The sequence below is a fragment of the Coenobita brevimanus genome, chromosome 61, assembly GCF_032717465.1.
Source record: "Coenobita brevimanus isolate Jiangsu-jjx chromosome 61, ASM3271746v2, whole genome shotgun sequence".
Taxonomy (NCBI): domain Eukaryota; kingdom Metazoa; phylum Arthropoda; class Malacostraca; order Decapoda; family Coenobitidae; genus Coenobita; species Coenobita brevimanus.
In genome coordinates, this window is record NC_137014.1 from 13,674,480 (window position 1) to 13,692,272 (window position 17,793).

General features: G+C 40.7%; 1 protein-coding gene across 2 annotated transcripts in view; it reads left to right on the top strand.

The window, feature by feature from the left end:
* LOC145403810 (uncharacterized) overlaps positions 1 to 17,793 on the top strand; it is a 103,350-nt gene that overhangs the window by 71,310 nt on the left and 14,247 nt on the right. For both annotated transcript variants that reach the window (XM_080275488.1, XM_080275490.1), the window contains exon 8: positions 12,300 to 12,565. In XM_080275488.1, coding sequence (XP_080131614.1) covers positions 12,300 to 12,565 — 266 coding nt within the window. The remainder of the gene's footprint in view (positions 1 to 12,299; positions 12,566 to 17,793) is intronic.

A 17,793-nucleotide genomic window follows, 5' to 3' on the forward strand; every position in this document is an offset into this window, starting at 1 on the left:
TGCATAATTGATACTGTGCCTAGTGCATGAATTTGAAATTGTGCGATAAAGAAAGCACAGAATATATGGGATTTATCCTAATTCGTGCAGGCACCCCGCTTGTAAACCCAAAATTTCCCTTTTACAACAATTTTTAGACCCACTAAATACATACTGTATATACTGTTATGGTTGGTATCTTAAACACACACAGGCATGGTTTGGTTAATAGAAAATGATGAAAAGGGTACAATAAGGAAGAAACACATACCGTGTAGAGACCTGGGATGGGCTTGAGGTAAGGGTTCCTTAGACTTGGAGTGGTCTCCACCACCACGAGATTAATTCCTCGAGTAGGGCCTCAACTTTGTATCCCTCAAAGCCATCAGAAACGGCAGATTTTGCACCACCATTGTTAGCAGAAACCAATTTAGGTGTGCAATAGCAAAGTTTTTAGCCCAAAAATGCATGATAACAGCAGGATTGTAAGATTTTCATCTAGCAGTGACAATGGAAACTGCAATAACCAATGGATCACCGTGTATAATGCAAAGACATATTTTGAGGTACTGAAAGCTACTGGAGTACAATTTTATCCACTACAAAATTAATTGAGGGCTCAAATATTCCCAAATATGGCATGCACAATGTATCTCCCACAGAACAGGCCATGTGACTGTTCAAAAGCTCACTGGTGTAGGGTGATGGTGTGGTGTGAGTGTTGGTGTAGTCTGGGTGATGGTGGTGTGGTGTGAGTGTTGGTGTAGTCTGGGTGATGGTGTGGTGTGAGTGTTGGTGTAGTCTGGGTGATGGTGTGGATATAGGTGTAGTCTGGGTGTTGGTGTGGGTAATGGTGTTGTGTGGATGATGATGTGGGTTATGGTGTAGTGTTTGTGATGGTGTAGGTGATGGTGTGGTCTGAGTGATGTTGTGGTCTGAGTGATGGTGTTCTCTGGATGATGGTGTGGTTCAGGTTGCATATACAGTATTGTGTACTTCATTGAGTTTATCATTGTTTGGGACATTTAAGGCCAGTTTGAGGTTGTGAAACAAGTGTGGAGGGTTACTGAGGATGACTGGGGGAGAGTCCTGACCATCAGCCCCCCCCCCTCCCCCCCATTTTTTTTTTTTTTTTTTTTTTTTTTTTTTTATAAAAGCTAAATAGTTCCCGCAGTGTGGACTGCCATTAGCTACACTGTTCAGTTTATTGATGTATTAGCCTCATTGTAGGTTAGCTGCCAATATATTCGGAGTGCCTTTCATTAGTTCTTGTTCCACATTTTTTTTTTTTTTATCCACTGTGTTGCAGAACTAGTTTGAACATCTGAGGCATCTCAGTTAAGCAGGATAAACAAACCATGTTCTCAGTTAACATGCCCTGAATACAGACACCCTTTCTCAATTGACGTGGCACATCTGGCTAAAAGGAAGTGAATTTTTTGTTGAGTTAGAATAAGGGGTGGAATTGGTGCATTTCGTGTTCCCAGATATGCACTCAGATTCAAGCTTATCATAGACATACCATTGTCTCCCAGCTATTCAGTGGCCTTCTCCCATCTCTTTTGCTCTCGCACACATCTCGGCCTAATATAACCCATCATACATTCTGACACATTTTGTGTTACATCCTCCTGATTCATTAAGAATGAGATTACCAGCACTTGCAGTCTCTTAACTTTGAATTTTGAGTCATCTTGAGCTTTGAGCTGTCTTGAGCTTTGTCTCGTGATAACATGGTAATCTAAAAGTAATGGTCAAGGTGGGGGCAGATGTCATGAAGAGCTCACCCATAGTGCTCAACTTCATAACTTGACCATTGAGCCAGTGATGGGTTATTTACATAGTATCCTTGGATTTAAGGCCACTGCATCATCCTGGCTGCCTTAGTTACCTCCATAGGTGTTACCCTAGGTACTAATTTTACTACCAGCCTAGAAAAGGCGGTTGGACATGTTAGCCATGTGGTGCCAGCTCCCAACACCAGGATTTGAACACTGGTTTTAACAGATGGGTAACTTTTTAGTTAGCTACACTAACAACTGTAAATTAAGAGTAAATAGGTTCAAAACCTAATGTGTGTTTTAAGTGTAAGATTTTAATTCTTTCATCCATCTAATACAGTATGTCACGGAATGTTTGCCCTTCTCGACACAGGAAAAGGATGCCTCTGGGAATTCACCCCTCTTACTAAACCACAGACCAAACTTCTTTTTATAGGTGACTTGTTTCCATGGAGATTGTGCAAGAGTAGATGCTCAGTTGAGGGAATTACTGTCCGTGGTTGATGGAACCTGACATGCGAAGCACTCTTTCCTTTGTGGCAACCTTCCATTCTCCCTCTCAACCTGAACAGTGACCTCTTCACAGTTCCACCCAATAAGTTCTGCTTTACTTCCCTTGAACAGAGACAGAGCTTGAAGGAGTTCATGAGTCTTTAAAGTTCTCTGGGGTTCTTGGATTCCAGCATACCCATTCCTTTATAAATTATTTTCATCTTAGTGAGCAGTGTTCCTAGTCTGTGCCAGTTCTGGGGTCTAAATCCTTTAGGAAGCATCACTACTGCCTCTGCACTTGGTGCATTGGTCCCTAACTGCAGTAATGTAGTCCTCCATTGTTTTTAACCCTGGCACAAGCAAACAATCCTGCTCAGGGCTCTGTAAACCTCCATCGTACAAGCATTAAATTTTTATGAGATTCCTAATTCATCGTAAGTCATGGGGTCACAGATCCCCACTTGCAGGTCTTTTGCTCTTCTCTGGTGCAGATGAGTCCTGTGGCAGGCCTTTCATATCTTTCCTCAGCTTCTGACATTTCATTATCATCACGTGTCATCTGCGTGTACAAAGCAGGGCTCCTCTTCATAAGACTCCTTTGGCCGAGTTCCAGCATCATACCAAATTTGGTCCCAGGGAGCCTATCCTTGAGGGGTTTATTGACGTTGTCACCGAGTTCTTCCCCCTCACACATAAGGGGGATATTTACCCGTAGGTCATTGTTTTAGTGCCCAGTGCAGGGAGTTTTGGATTCACCTATGCACTTTGCAGTCTTTTCTGTCCGCCATTATACATAATTTCAGCAATGACCTCTTGTAAGTGATACTTTCACCAGGGGGGGGTGGATGGGGGTTTACCCTCTAGGATGTTAATCCCATATCTCGCCTGGTTCCCTTAGTTCTTTCTGAAAGGTATGACTGATGTAGTTCTGGGCAATTTTGAGTTTCTGCAGGTGAGATGAGTCAAAGGCTTGGAAGTCAAAGTCTCGGGACATTCCTACCCCCATGCCCTGAAATGTTGTCATCCTCTTCATATCGTAGACTTCTTTGGTTCTGGTCAGTATCCTAAGAACCTTGCGTCACAGCCTAATTATCCTGTTGGTTTTGCCTTATTGTAGAATCTGGGGAGTTCGAAAAATGGCGTCATAGATTATTTTCCTGGGCACATTCTTTGCCAAGGGGTCTTATTGCTCGGATATATTGCTGTAATATGCTTGAGACTTTTCTGTCTTCTAAAGTGTCCACCATTGTGGGCAACAAGTGAGAGCAGCACAGAGATTGTACTTTGTTTTCAGTATGGTATATGCATCAATGCTGTCACTTTTTCTTTCACCACTAGTTGCTCTTCATTATGCTTTTTGAACACTCATGCATCACATTGTTACTGTATGCCTACCACTACATCTGTGGAATTCATTGGTAGGTCTGTTTTCTTGCATTTATTCTTGTGCTTGCCCCCTTTTTGGGGATAATGTTTTATCCCACACACTTTCCTTCCCTTATAAACATCCCCACAGCTTTCTTAACTGTGCAACTACATATAGGTCATGCTACAAGTTGTTCTCTTCACTCTTGTATACAGTATAATGTAATTTTTTTTTTTTCCCTTAGCCAATACTGAGTCATTACTTGGCCTAACATGAATGTATGCACTCGCGAGCCCTTGTTTCATGTTGCTTATTTAGTTTGTATACTTTACCTATCACCATTTTACATAACAGTCTGATGGTCAGTTATTCAGATAATACTCCTCCATCTAATGGTTAAACCTTGGCCTTTGGTTGATGCTGATACTGTGAGCAGGGCAGTCAGTTGGGTGCAGCTGGGGAAGGCAGTGGGTGTGTCTGAGTTGCATGCTGAGACTTTGAATGCATCAGGAGTGTGTTTAGTTACTGCTTTGTTAAATGCTCTTATATGTGAGTATGTTGTTCCAGATGACTAGTTGAAGAGCATGATTGGAAATGTGTATAAGGGGAAGGGTGATGCCCTGGAAAGAGGAAATTATGAAGGCATAAAACTTTTGGACCAGATAATGAAGGTAATGGAGATGAGTCCCTGAAGGTATGACAAGGGAAGGAGAGAGTACTGATTAGATGAAGTTTGGGTTTATGCTGCACAGAGGAACCACTGATGCATTCTTCATTATCTGACAGCTTCAAGAAAAATGTGTTGTCAGGGAGAGAGACTGTACATTACTTCTCTTGATCAGGAGAAGGCCTTTAACAGAAGTTCCAAGGGAGTTGTTGAAGTGGGCAGTGTGAAAACTTAGGATTCAGGAGTGCATGGTTGGAGTGGTTAAGACAGTGTATGAGAATGCTCACACCCAGGTGAGGGTGAACAAAAGTTTGAGTGATGAATTTTCCTTGAATATTGGTGTCCATCAGGGGTCAGTTCCTATTGTTTATCATGGTACTTATAGCTCTCTCACATGACTTCAGAACTGGGCGTCCATGGGAGATGTTGTATGCAGATGGCTTGGTGATCGTGGTGAATGAGAGAATGGCAGTGGAAAGATTTAGGAAGTGGAGGGATGGAATGGGGTATAAAGGTTTGAAAGTAAACACGGATAAAATAAAAGTGACGATATCTAGGGCTGGTGGTGGTAGTATCAAAGCAGTGGAGTGTGGTCATGTCTGTTTACTACAAGGGTGTGGGAATAACTCTTATGTTGTGCAGTGTTTGTGATTAGTGGGTGCATAAGAGATGTATTATTAGAGATGGGCAGCTAAATATTACAGATTTTGTGTGTGTGGTGTGTAGGGGGAGAGCATGGAGAGGCAGAGAGGTGAGAAAGGAGTGATCTTGCTGGGGAGTCATGTGTATGGAGGAGTTTTGTTATTTAGGAGACATATGTACCGTAGGTGGGGCTGGAGCTAGCTCAGTGGCAAGGGTAAGGAGTGTCAGGAGGAAGGTTAGGGAGCTATTGCTTTGCCTGACATTTACAGGACTCTTTCTCCATACTGTGGGGTCCTTGTATGTGGCATTTGTTTGGAGGGTAATGCTGTATGGCAGTGAGACTGGGGCAGTAAAGGAAGAGGATGTTTATAGATTCAAACATACAGAGATGATAATGAATAAATGGAGTGGAGTGCATCCCTGAATGACAGGCCTGGGGGGGGGGGGTGTTAAGACTGCAAATTAAGAATTGATGGGAGGGTTAGGATTGAATGTATTACTGATGTGATAAGAAAGGGTAGTTGACCCAGATGGTTTGGGGATGTGGAGAAGATAGAGAGTGATGACAGGGTGGAGAGAGTGAGAGTTGTGAATGTTGAGTGTAAAGTTAAGAGAGACAGACCAAATAAGACCTGGGACAAGGTCATAGAATGTGACCTCAGGGATAAGGGACTGAGTAGAGAGTCTGCTAGAGATCGAGCAGTGTGGAAAGCCACCATTAGGTGACCAAAGCTGACAGAAGTAAGCATGTTGGAGCCTGTATAAATGAAAAACATAACAAGTGCAACCATCACTTGGTAATTTCAGAATTATTTTGCATTCTTGTTTTGACAGCTTTTCTTGTTGTGTTTACTGATGTATTGAAGCCTTTTATCATGGACTGTCATGGACCCAGTTGGCCTCTGCTTTATTGGCAATTGACTGCATATCTGTGTTTGCAGCATGTAATTTCCTGGGCCCTTTCTCTCCTGCCAAAGGTGGGGTGCACCTTCTTAGAACCTTTGAAGATTACCTGTTTTTTGAGTTGTACCAGCTGCATGAACCTCCTCCAGCCGTCGCATATCCTTAGCTAATTAATCATTACACCCTGACTGGGGCCAGTAATTGACTGGTAGTGTTTTTTTAATAAAACCATCAATATGCTGGTGAAGGAGTGGTGTAATGCTGTGTACTGGCCTCCGTGCCTACCTGTTCCTCCTTCAAGTTTCCTGGCACTTTTTCCAAACTGGGTACTCCTAATGATAGCTTTTACACTGAAACAAAAGCACATCATCAAGTCAGATATTGCCAAGGTGAGTGTTGAGTGCCAGTTAAGGGTTAGCTAGAGGATCTAACCCACTTAGTACATAGCTGGATTTATTTTTTTCTGTGTGGTTTGTTCTGTCTCATTGAATATTACCCTGGAACTACCATCCTGCACCAGGTATAAACCTGTTAGCTAATTAAACACCACCCCTCCTTATGCAGCAAGTTGTTTTTATGCCATTTTTATAAGGGCATGGATTGCAAAAAGAACATACAGTTTGAACATTACAGTTGCTGAAATAAATTGGTAAGAAAGAGCTGCTGCTGATAATACAGGTAGGGCAAAATTTAAGTCACCATTTAAACCTTGGAGTGAAATTATTCATTGTGCTATATTCTGTAAAAACTTAATATTACAGTGTGGTAGGTGGGGGTGCCCATCATCCACTCAATGTAGAGTGATGCCATATGAGCTCTACACTGAGTGACAAGCCAAATGTTTCCTGTACCCAGGAAACCATTTACTACACTGGGTGGTAACCATATAACCGGGATTTCTGGCAGGGTTAAGTGTACCCCAGATTCCCCTATCCAAAATCACTTAATCATGGCAGTCGTTTCAGAGAGCCTCGGAGGGCCCAATACCTGCCCAGGGTCCCAACCAAATGGGCAGACTCGTGTGGCCATGTGGAATGTGAGAGGTGTAAATGAGAGCAAGAGGGTGGAAGTGGTGAATGTGTTCATGAGTGAGAGATATGCCGTAATGGCATTGTTTGAAACGAAGACGAAAGGGTGTGAAGTGGAGGAGTGGGAGGGTGTGAAATGTGTGAGATCGGGAATGAGAGACTACAAGTGTGTCAGCTCGAGGTGTATGTATGTTGCGTTCAAGTTTGAGAAGGTGAAAGTTCTAGTGATTGTAGCGTATGCACCGTGTGAGGACAGGAGTGAGAGAGAGAGAAAGACAGGTTTTGTGATGAGCTGGGTGAAGTAGTGGGAGAAATGCCCAGGAGCTATAAAGTAATCGTGATGGGGGATATCAATGGAAGAGTAGGCACTGGTCCTGAGGATGACATAATGAGTTGTTATGGAGTACCAGGAGAAAATGATAATGGGAATCAACTAAAGGATATGTGTCAGGGGAGGAGGTTGTGCATTTGTAATTCATATTTCAAACACAAAGATGCACATGAATATACAGTAATCCCTCTAATATCTGAACATCCCCACTAACTGGACATAATCGTCCTGGGATCCAATAGTCCCAAAATGGGCCAAAAACTGCATAAAATTAGAAAAAAATCTGACTTTTTTCCCACCCGTAATTGAAATTGCCGCCTGGCGCCGAAGAGCTGTTACACCATGGTCCCATCACCCCTTCCTTCCCCCTCCCCCCTCCCCTGTCAGGGTTGCCATTTGGTATTTTTCATTACCAAGGGTGGGCCAATTTGGTTATGAAAAATTCGTTTGGTAATGAATCAGAATAATGCATTACCAAATGGATTTTTCACATGTATGAGGATACACAGGATGGAGATGGTGGATTGTTTGCTCTCTCTGATTAATCTGCTACCCTACATAGCGTGAAAATAATCGACATGGTGTTAATTATAAGGAGAGTGATTACATGTATTTCCACTTGTATATATAATTAGTGAAGAATAAATGCTAGCTTTACGAATTTGGTAATGAAAAGTTAAATTTGGTAATGAAAGTTGAGGAGATTGGTAATGTGGCCGTTGCAATCTGGCAACTCTGTTACCCCGCCATCATCAACAGTCACAGTCTAACTCCGATCGAGAGCAGATGCTCATAGCAGTGCAAGCCACAGGTGCTTGTTTTTTGTGAATAAACAGTGAATAAACTGCAATACCTCACCACTAGAACACACAGGAATTTACAGTGTTGTGCAGTGTTAAGAAATTAGAATTTAGAGTGCAGAGGATTAGCTGTGGACTACAAACTGGCGGTTCAAACCAGTCCAGGAGCCAGGGACTTGTAAGTACCCAGAATGTTTAATATTGTATAAACTCACCTCTAAAACCTCATTTTATGGTTCTTTTGCATTTATTTCAGTCTTTTATGTCCCTTATTGGTGTGATTTGGGTCTTGAATAGGTGCAATGCATGTCCAGAGGGAGTTGTATAGGTGTTTCTCTGAGTTAGGGTCCACAAGTACAAGTCCATAAGCTGGGGCCCAATATCCGGACAGGACCACTATCCGGACCTGCCTATGGCTCTATTACTTCGGATATTGGAGGGAGTACTGTACATGGTATAGTGAAAACGGGGATTGTGTTGAAAGTAGCCTGATTGATTACATGCTTGTAGAGAGGTCGATGATGGGAATGGTTGCTGATACGTGGGCCGCGAGAGGACGATGTGGAGGTCTGTCAGAGCATGTGATTGTGGTATGCAAGATCAAGCTGAGAAGAGTGAGGTGGATCAAGAGAGAGAGGAGCAGTCAGGGAGAAAGACTGAAAGTTGAGAAGCTGAGGATCAAAGAAATGGCAAAGTAGAGGATGAGTTAGAATCAGTGAAATGGAATGAATTGGATCTGGACAGCCTGTGGAATGCATATAGGGATTGCTTAGTTAGGAATGCTAAAGTGGTATGTGGTGTGGTAAGAGTATCAACAAAAAAGAATGGTATGGCATGGTGGGATGAGGAGGTTAAGAGAGTGGTGGAGGAAAAGAGGAAGAAGTGGCTAAAGTGGTTACAGGATAGGTTGAAATAAGAACTGAGTATATCGAGAGCAAGAAGCACGTCAAGAGACTAGTGAAGAGGAAAAAGGAGGAGGTAAATGATGATCGGGGAAGAAAAATGAATGTGAACTACTCTGAAAATAGGAAGTTATTGTAGAAAGAGGTGCAGAAATGTAGAAGTGAATGCGGAAAGAAATGTGATGGTGTGAAGGATGCAGGTGGTAGGTTACTAACCCATGGAGATGAAGTAAGGACCAGATAGAAAGAATATTTTGAATGCCTGATGAATGGGAATAGAGAGAGCAGAGCGGCTGTAAACATGATTGGTTTTGGGGGTGTGCAGAGAAGGAATGCAGTGCCAGGAGACGTGACACTTGCACAGGTGAAGAGTGCTGTGAAGCGGCTGAAAAATGGGAAAGCAACTTGGGTTGATGAGGTGTACAGAGATGCTTAAGTGTAGTGGACAGAGTGGAATGAAGTGCTTGTTGGAGATATGTAAGAAGGCTTGGATGAGTGAAACTGCCTGCAGAGTGGAAAAAGGCTGTGATTGTATCCCTGTACAAAAATAAAGGTGAGCGAAGTGAGTGCAAGAATTATTGTGGCATAAGTTTATTGAGTGTGGTAGGGGAGGAATATAGAAGAATTATTATAGAGAAAGTAAGAGAGATATCAGAAGTGGCTTTAGGAGTGGCAGACGATGTGTGGATCAAGTATCTGCAGTGAGACAGATAGCAGAGAAGGCATGTGAGAAGGACCATAAGGTGTTTATGGCATTCGTGGATCTGGAAAAAGCATACGACAAAGTAGACTGAGAGGGATTATGGAAAGTTTTGTGCATGTATGGTGTAGATGGTAAGCTGCTAGGTGCTGTCAAGAGTTTTCACGATGGTAGTGAAGCATGTGTAAGGGTTAATGGGCATCTAAGTGAATGGTTCATGATCGGTGTGGGTGTGCGACAAGGTTGTGTTATGTCCCCACGGTTGTTTAATATATATATGGATGGGGTGATGAGAGAAGTAAAAACATGAGTAATGGAGAGATGGATGGTGTTGGTAATGAATGGTGATAGATGGAATATCTCAAATTTGTTGTATGCTGATGATGCAGTACTGCTTGCAAGTACTGGACAAGAACTTGGTAGGCTAGTGCAAAGTTTTGCTGATGTCTGTGAGTGTCGTGCCTTGAGAATAAATGTAGAGAAGAGTAAAGTGATGGTTATTGAGAGGGAAGGTGACTCCCAGTGTGATGTCACAGTGAATGGAGAGAGACTGGAATTGGTGAGAGAGTTCAAATACTTGGTTACAGTGATAGAAAAGAGAGGAAAATGTGCAAAAGAAGTTGAAAGTAGAGTGACACAAGGAAGAAAAGTAGCTGGTGCAATGAAGGCCTTGATAAGAAACAGAGGCTTGAGTGTTCTAGCAGCACGAGGCTTACATGAGGGAGTGTTAGTGCCAACTTTAACATATGGGTGTGAGATTATGGTGTGGCATGAAAATGAAAAGTCAAGAGTAAGAGCAGTGGAGGTGGGACTGCTGAAGAATGTATGTGGATTACAGAGGGTGAATAGGATGCGAAATAATATGATTCGTGAAAGGTGTGGAGTGAGGAAGTCGGTGCACACCAGAATCGAGGAGTGTGTCCTGAGATGGTATGGTCATCTGGAAAGAATGGATAACAATAGAATGGTGAAAAAGGTGTACCTGAGCAAATTTGAAGGAGGGAGGAGGCGAGGTAGGCCAAGGAGAAGGTGGAGAAATGTGCTGGATGAGTGTTTGAGGAAGAAGGTTTGGAATTCGGTGAGGCTAGGGAACTGACAAGAGATCGAGCTGGCTGGATGAATCTTGTGAGGAGAAGTGCATGATCAGGGATTTTGGCACCCCTTGTGAGCATGGCAGCATCCGGACTGACTCAATCGGATACATTTGTGTGAAGCTGCAGAATGTGGTGAATGTTTTTGGCGTATCTGGTAGAGCCAGGATTCAGAGGACTTGAATGATGAGTGAATGGAAGCGTGGCCTATTGGATTGGGCAAGTTTGTGCTGTCTGGACATTGCTACTCCTCACCCTGCCCTTGGGTGGGAAAGAAGGTCTGGATGATGATGATGATGATGATGATGATTACTGTTTATGAAAGGAAAAGATATTAAAAACCAATATACAGTAATGGAATCCTTAAGCATGCTGTACTTGTGTGCAGAAATTGCAGTTCCCCTCACAAGCAAATTTACAGACAGGCATAAAGATTTGGGCAACATGGCAGCACTATTTTTGTTTGTATTTGACTGGATGGATTTCTTTGTAAGAGACATGTTCGGTAATCTGGGTAACTCCCAGAAGAAATTTCTGAAAGTTTCTGGATTTAGAGATACAGTATTGCTCAAAACTTCAAGCTTGCCTGTAAATGTGGAACTAGGGTTTGGGGGTGGGGGCATTTTACATTACTGCACTAGAATATTTTATCAGTTTGCCTACTGTATATCAGATGACTTAATCTTGGGGGGATGTTTGCAAACAAATCACCTCCATGTCACCTTGTACTCACCATCAGGCTGCCCTCATTAGCTCTACTCACGTCACCATCATTCATATACTCCCCCACTTCATCTTCAGTCTTCCCTCTCCATCTTCCTCTCCACCTCACATACACCCACCTATTGTATTGGAGGAAAAAAAAAAAAAAAAAAAAATGTGGAATGGTCAGCCATGGTGATCAGCTGCCTGACTGAATCTTTAACTTATTATTTTTCTTATTCTTTTAAATAAAACTTTGCTACAAGTGTTACAGTACCATTATGTAAGTAATATTGTTAGAATAAATACAAAACTTTTACTTAAAAACTAAGAAAATAAAAAAAACTATGAACTGAGAAGTCAAGTTGATGCTATTGCTATATGTGAAGGAGGCAATCTTTAGGTAAAGATTGACTGCTTTTGGAGGGAATGTCAGATACTTCCCTCAAAATTGCTGACTTCTTTGAGGTAATGGAGGACAGATTTGGATGTAACATGAAAATGAACGAGAAAAATATAACTGTGTCTGGAATGAGCAATTAGTTAAAATATATCCCTTAGTGTATTGACAAAGAATCAAGCAAATTTCTGGTTGTGGCTGAAGTAGGTTGGGACATCATGTATTATTGATGTGCAGACTTATACAGCACAGTACTGCATGTTTAGTTTTGGCTCAAGACATTTAGTACTGACTTTTAATTTTTTGCCAGTTTTAATTTTTGACTTTGCCAGATTTGGCATTAGATCAGTAGTAAATGAAATCTGAGATTATAGCAAATGTTTTAAAAGTTATTTAATTTTAACAAGAGACAGCCAGATTAGACAAAATTGTAAATACAGTACAGTACAGGCATCAAATTATGAGGTTCTTTATATTACCAAGACAACCAAAGTTATCAATATTAATGTTTTCAGGGTGAAGGCCTGTACAGAAGAGAATCAGCAACTACAGAAGAGGATCCGAAGTTTAGAAGCCCAGAATGAGTCTCTGCTGAATCAGATGAGAAGATTCCAAACAGCATTCACTGGTGGAAACTCTGGGCGGCTTCAGACCCATGCATCTACAGCACTTATGATGCTCATATTGTCAGCTGCTCTGTTCATTGTTCCAGCAGTACGACAGGACACACCCTCCTCAGATACAGATATCTCACTTCCTACCACCAAGATGCCATCTGCAGGTAAGAAATAATGCATTACTGTATATACTCTACATTGTAGTTCGTGAGACAGTGTATTTTATTAAGCATAAATTCTGAACCTTGCACTTTTAGTTAGAAATTGAAAACAAAGGAAAGATTACTGTAGCAAGAACTGGTTGTACACAGAACCACTCTGTGTAAAGAATATCAACTTTTTCTGTATTATCATTCTGAAATTTAGCTTTACTGGACTATATTTGTTTTTCACAGATAATAGACTCGACGAAATGTTTTATCAGATGATTGTCTTGTAAATTCCTCTCTCTCTCTCTCTCTCTCTCTCTCTCTCAAAAAATATCATTTCCTTTTCGTACTATCACCTGTGAACTGATATGTTACCATCATTGTCATTAATAATAATAATGATGGTAATCATCATCATCATCATCATCATCATCATCATCATCTAATCCTGCACTGACCCATGAGGAGCATATGAGCCTGGGGCTAGGCAAGTTGGTCCTGACATTTAAGATGAGAGTGATCAGCCTCACTCATCCCCGTGTGGCATTACATGAGCAGTAAACCCCAACCACCCTTTGGATATAAACCTGCTCAGGTTCCATCCGATTGGAGTACCTTAATTACCCGCTAAACCACCAGGCTCCATAATTTGGTTATTTGGCTACCACCCAGCATAGTAAATGGTTTCCTGGTGTACAGGAATCCGTTTGGCTTGTCACTCAGTGTAGAGTCATCCATAGGCAGAAGGAAGAGGAATGAATGAAGGGAAAAGACAGAAGAGGGAATGTAGAGTCATCCATAGGGATTAGGAAGAGGAAAGAATGAAGAAAGGAAAGACAGAAGAGGACAGAAGGAAAGAAGAAAGGAAAGGGCAGTCACCTGAAAGCAGCATTACATCGAGCGAGTGGATGGTGAGCGCCCCACCTGCTGATAATAATAATAACAATTTGTGGTAGGTGGGGGTGCTCACCATCCACTCACTTGATGTAGCGGTGCTCTTGGGTGACTGCCCTCTTCTCTTTTTTCCTTTTCTCTTTCCTTCCTGCCTCTTCTGTCTTTCTTACCTTCATTCTCTCCTCTTCCTTTTGTCTACGGGTGACTCTACAGTACACTAAGTGACAAGTCAAATGGTTTCCTGTACACCAGGAAGCCATTTACTATGCAGGATGGTAACCATATAAACAAATATGGTGCCTGGTGGTTTAGTGGGTAATTAAGATGTTCCAATCAGATTGAGCCTGTTCAGGTTTATATCCAGGGGATGGTTGGGGTTTACTGCTCACGTACTGCCACTCAGGGAGGTGTGGGGCAGGTTACACTCATCATAAATGTCAGGACCAAGTTGCTTAGTCCCAGGTTACTATGCTCTTCATGTGGCAACACAGGATTAGATGATGATGATGATGATGATGATGATGATGATGATGATGATCCATCCATCCATCCATCCATCCATCCATCCATCCATCATCTAATCCAATGTTGCCCCATGAGGAACCACCAGGCACCAAAATTTGGTTATATGGTTACCACCCATTGTAGCAAATGGTTTCCCGGTGTACAGGAAACCATTTGGCCTGTCAGTCAGTTCAGAGTCACTCGTAGACAGAAGTCAGGATTAAAATCAGAGTTAAGATCATAGTATGATAATAATAATAATAATAATAGTAATAATAATAATAATAATAATAATAATAATTTATGTATGTCTGGTTCAACTTTGAGAAGGTGAAAGTGGCAATGATTGTTATTTCTGTGCCTTGTGGTAATAGGCATAAGGCAGAAAAAGATAGGTTCTGGGATCAGTAGGGTGGTGCAGTAGAACAGATTCCGCGGAGGTATAAAGTGTGTGATGCATGACTTGAACAAGGGAGTTGACACTGGTCCATTTAACAATATAATATCATGATCACTGGTTTCTTAACCTCTCTATGTGTGAGGGAGATGGAATACAAGGTTGAAGGAAGGGCAGGCCAATGGATAATGGTTGTTCGGTGGTGTGTGTGTGTGTGTGTGTGTGTGTGTGTGTGTGTGTGTGTGAGAGAGAGAGAGAGAGAGAGAGAGAGAGAGATAGATGCCAATATCTGCTCCCTTGGCCTTTCTCCAGCCTTGTACTTCATATCCCTCTCACCAGTGAGGTAAAGAAACTATTGATCATGATAGTATTTGTAATGGGTTGCTTTACAATACTAGGGGAAAATGGCAATGGAAGGCAACTGAAGGATATGTGCTGGGAAAGGAGTTTATGTATTTATAATTCACAGTTTAAGCATGAAAATGCACACAAATATATATGGTTCTCAGGGACTGGAGATAGTGTTAAAAAGAGCCTGATTGTAGAGACAGTGATGTTTGGTAGTGTTTTTAATACAAGGGCATTGAGAAGATTGCGCAGAGGTTACCTGTTTATATGATTGTGGTGTGCAGGCTCTAGCTGAGAGGAGCGAGATGAATGAAATAAGAGAGGAGCAGTTAAAGTGAAAGTCTGAAGTCGAGAAGCTGAGAAACAAAGAAGTTGCGGATAAATACTCAGATTAAAGTATGGTACATTGAGAGTAAGAAGCATGTGTAGAGACTAATAATGATGATATTGAAGGAAAAATTAATGCAAATTACTCTGAAAATAGGGAAATTTCTAGAAAGAAATGTGAAAATGTAGAAGTGAAAGTGGAAAGAAGTGTGAAAGTAACCCGGAGGATGTAAGTGGAAGAATATTAATCCCTGGAAGTGAAGTAAGGAGCAGATGGCAATAATTTTTAGAAAAGCTGATGAATCGGAGTAGCGGGAGCAGAATGGCGGTAAACATGAGTAGTGTTGGGGGTGTGAAGAGAAGGAATGTACTGTAATTGTTAGACGTGAAAAGTGGTGTGATGCAGCTGAAGAATGGGAAGGTTGCAGGTGTTGATGAAGTATATGAAGAGATGATTGCGTGTGGTGGAAAGAAAAGAATGAACTGTTTGTCAGAGATATTTAAGAAAGTTTGAATAAGTGAAACTGTAGGCCTACTAGTAGAGTAGAAAAGGGCAGTGTAACAAGGCTGTGACTTTACCATTGTACAAGAAATATAGTGAGCAAAGCTAGTGCAAAATATTTTGAGTGTTGTAGGATAGGTATATGGAAGAATTATCATAGAGAAAGTAAGGTATATATAAGTAGGGCTGGCGGGTGATGAACGGGCTGCTGTAGGAGTGGTAAAAGGTGTGTGAATCAAATATCCACAATGTTACTGTTAATGTACAAGAACTATGAAAAGCAGTATGAGATATTTGTATTTATGGAGCTGGAGAAAGTATATGACAAAATAAAGAGAGAGGATTAAAGGAAGGCTTTGTGTATATTAAATGTAAGTGATAAGCTGTTGAATGCCATTAAGAGTAGTGAAGGATGCATATGGGTGGGTGGGTTGTGAAGTGAGTGGTTTAAGATCAGTGTTAGCATTCGATGAGGGTGTGTGTTGTCCCCATGGGTGTTCAATATATATATATATATATATATATATATATATATATATATTTGTATGTATATATCTATATATATATATCTGTATATATATGTATATCTATATTTGTATATATGTATATATATATATTTGTATATATGTATATATATATATTTGTATATATATATATATATATATGTATATATATATATATATATATTTGTATATATGTATATATATATATTTGTGTATATATATATATATATATATGTATATATATATATATATGTATATATATGTATATATATATATATATATATATTTGTATATATATATATATATATATATATATATATATATATATATATATATATATATATATATATATATATATCAATCAATCAATCATTTCCTGTGGCACCCTCGGGGGATGCATAGGGCCCTCGATGACCACTCACACCACCACATCCTATCTTGTGCTAACTCCTCAAGATCTCCCCAACACTCATCTCCAGCTTCCCGTCTCATTGTCCTCACCCACGTCTCTTTTGGCCTTACTCTACCTCTCCTACCAGGTGCCACCCCACCCCTGGTGTACCTCGTACTGTTCCCTGTCTCCTATACACATGTCCTAAGCCACTTCCATCGTGAGAATCTAACATAAACATCGATTCGCTGCACTCCCGTTATTTCTATAAATATACTAAATCGTAACCAATCCCACCAATTAAATCCTAATATTCTTCTAAGAGCTTTATTTTCAAACACAAAGAATTTATTTTCGATAGTTACGTTGCTTTATCAAGACTAGTGTCCATAAATTAATATATTCCTAACTATTTACTTATATAGTTTGATTTTTTTATTCACAGAGAAATTGTTATTTTTGCTAATATTTTTAAGCATTCCCATTGCCTGATTAGCCTTCTTTAACCTTTCACTCGAATTCAAAGTTCAAGGAACTATACTTGGCTAAATAAGTACCTAAATATTTAAACCTATCAACTTGCTTTTATAACCATACCTCCAATTACACATTCCTGCGCATTTTCCATATTCATATTGATTATTTCAGTTTTTCCACAATTAATAACCAAAGCCACCTTGCGTATTCACTCACCCATTGAAGTCCAACACTCTCTGCCATCTCTTCTGGCCCATCACAAATCAAAACTATATCATCTGCATAATCTAAATCCAAAAGTTTTCACATTCTCTCCCCAAAGTATACCTGCACCGGTTTCTGTTCCAACGCGTTTCATAATGTAATCAATGACCAATATAAATAGTAAAGGCGATAAGAACACCACCTTGAATTACTCAGGACTTGACTTCAAAGCGAATCACCCAGACAACCATCAACCATCACTTTACAAAATGTGTCCTCATGCATGTTCGCATGACCCTCACTGACTCCTCTGGTATTCCATAATGTCTCATGATCTTCCCCATAGACTCTCTCGAAACACTATCTAAAGCCTTTTCCAAAATCAACAAAACAAAGACTTAATGGTACTCTCATTTCATTAACTTACTGCATCAAATGCCTAACTATAAAGAATCTGATCATTGCAACCACGTCCCTTTCTAAAACCAGCCTGTTATTTCATCCCTCAGAATACCCTCAACTTCTGGCTCCAACCTATTTAACAACACTCTACTGAAGGCTTTCAAAGCTATCGGTGACAAAGAGATTCCCCTCCAATTACCACATTCACTCAGAGTCTCCTTTCTTTGGAACTTTAACAATTACACCATTCTTCCAAACTGATGATAGTAACCCGATCACCCATATCTTATTGAA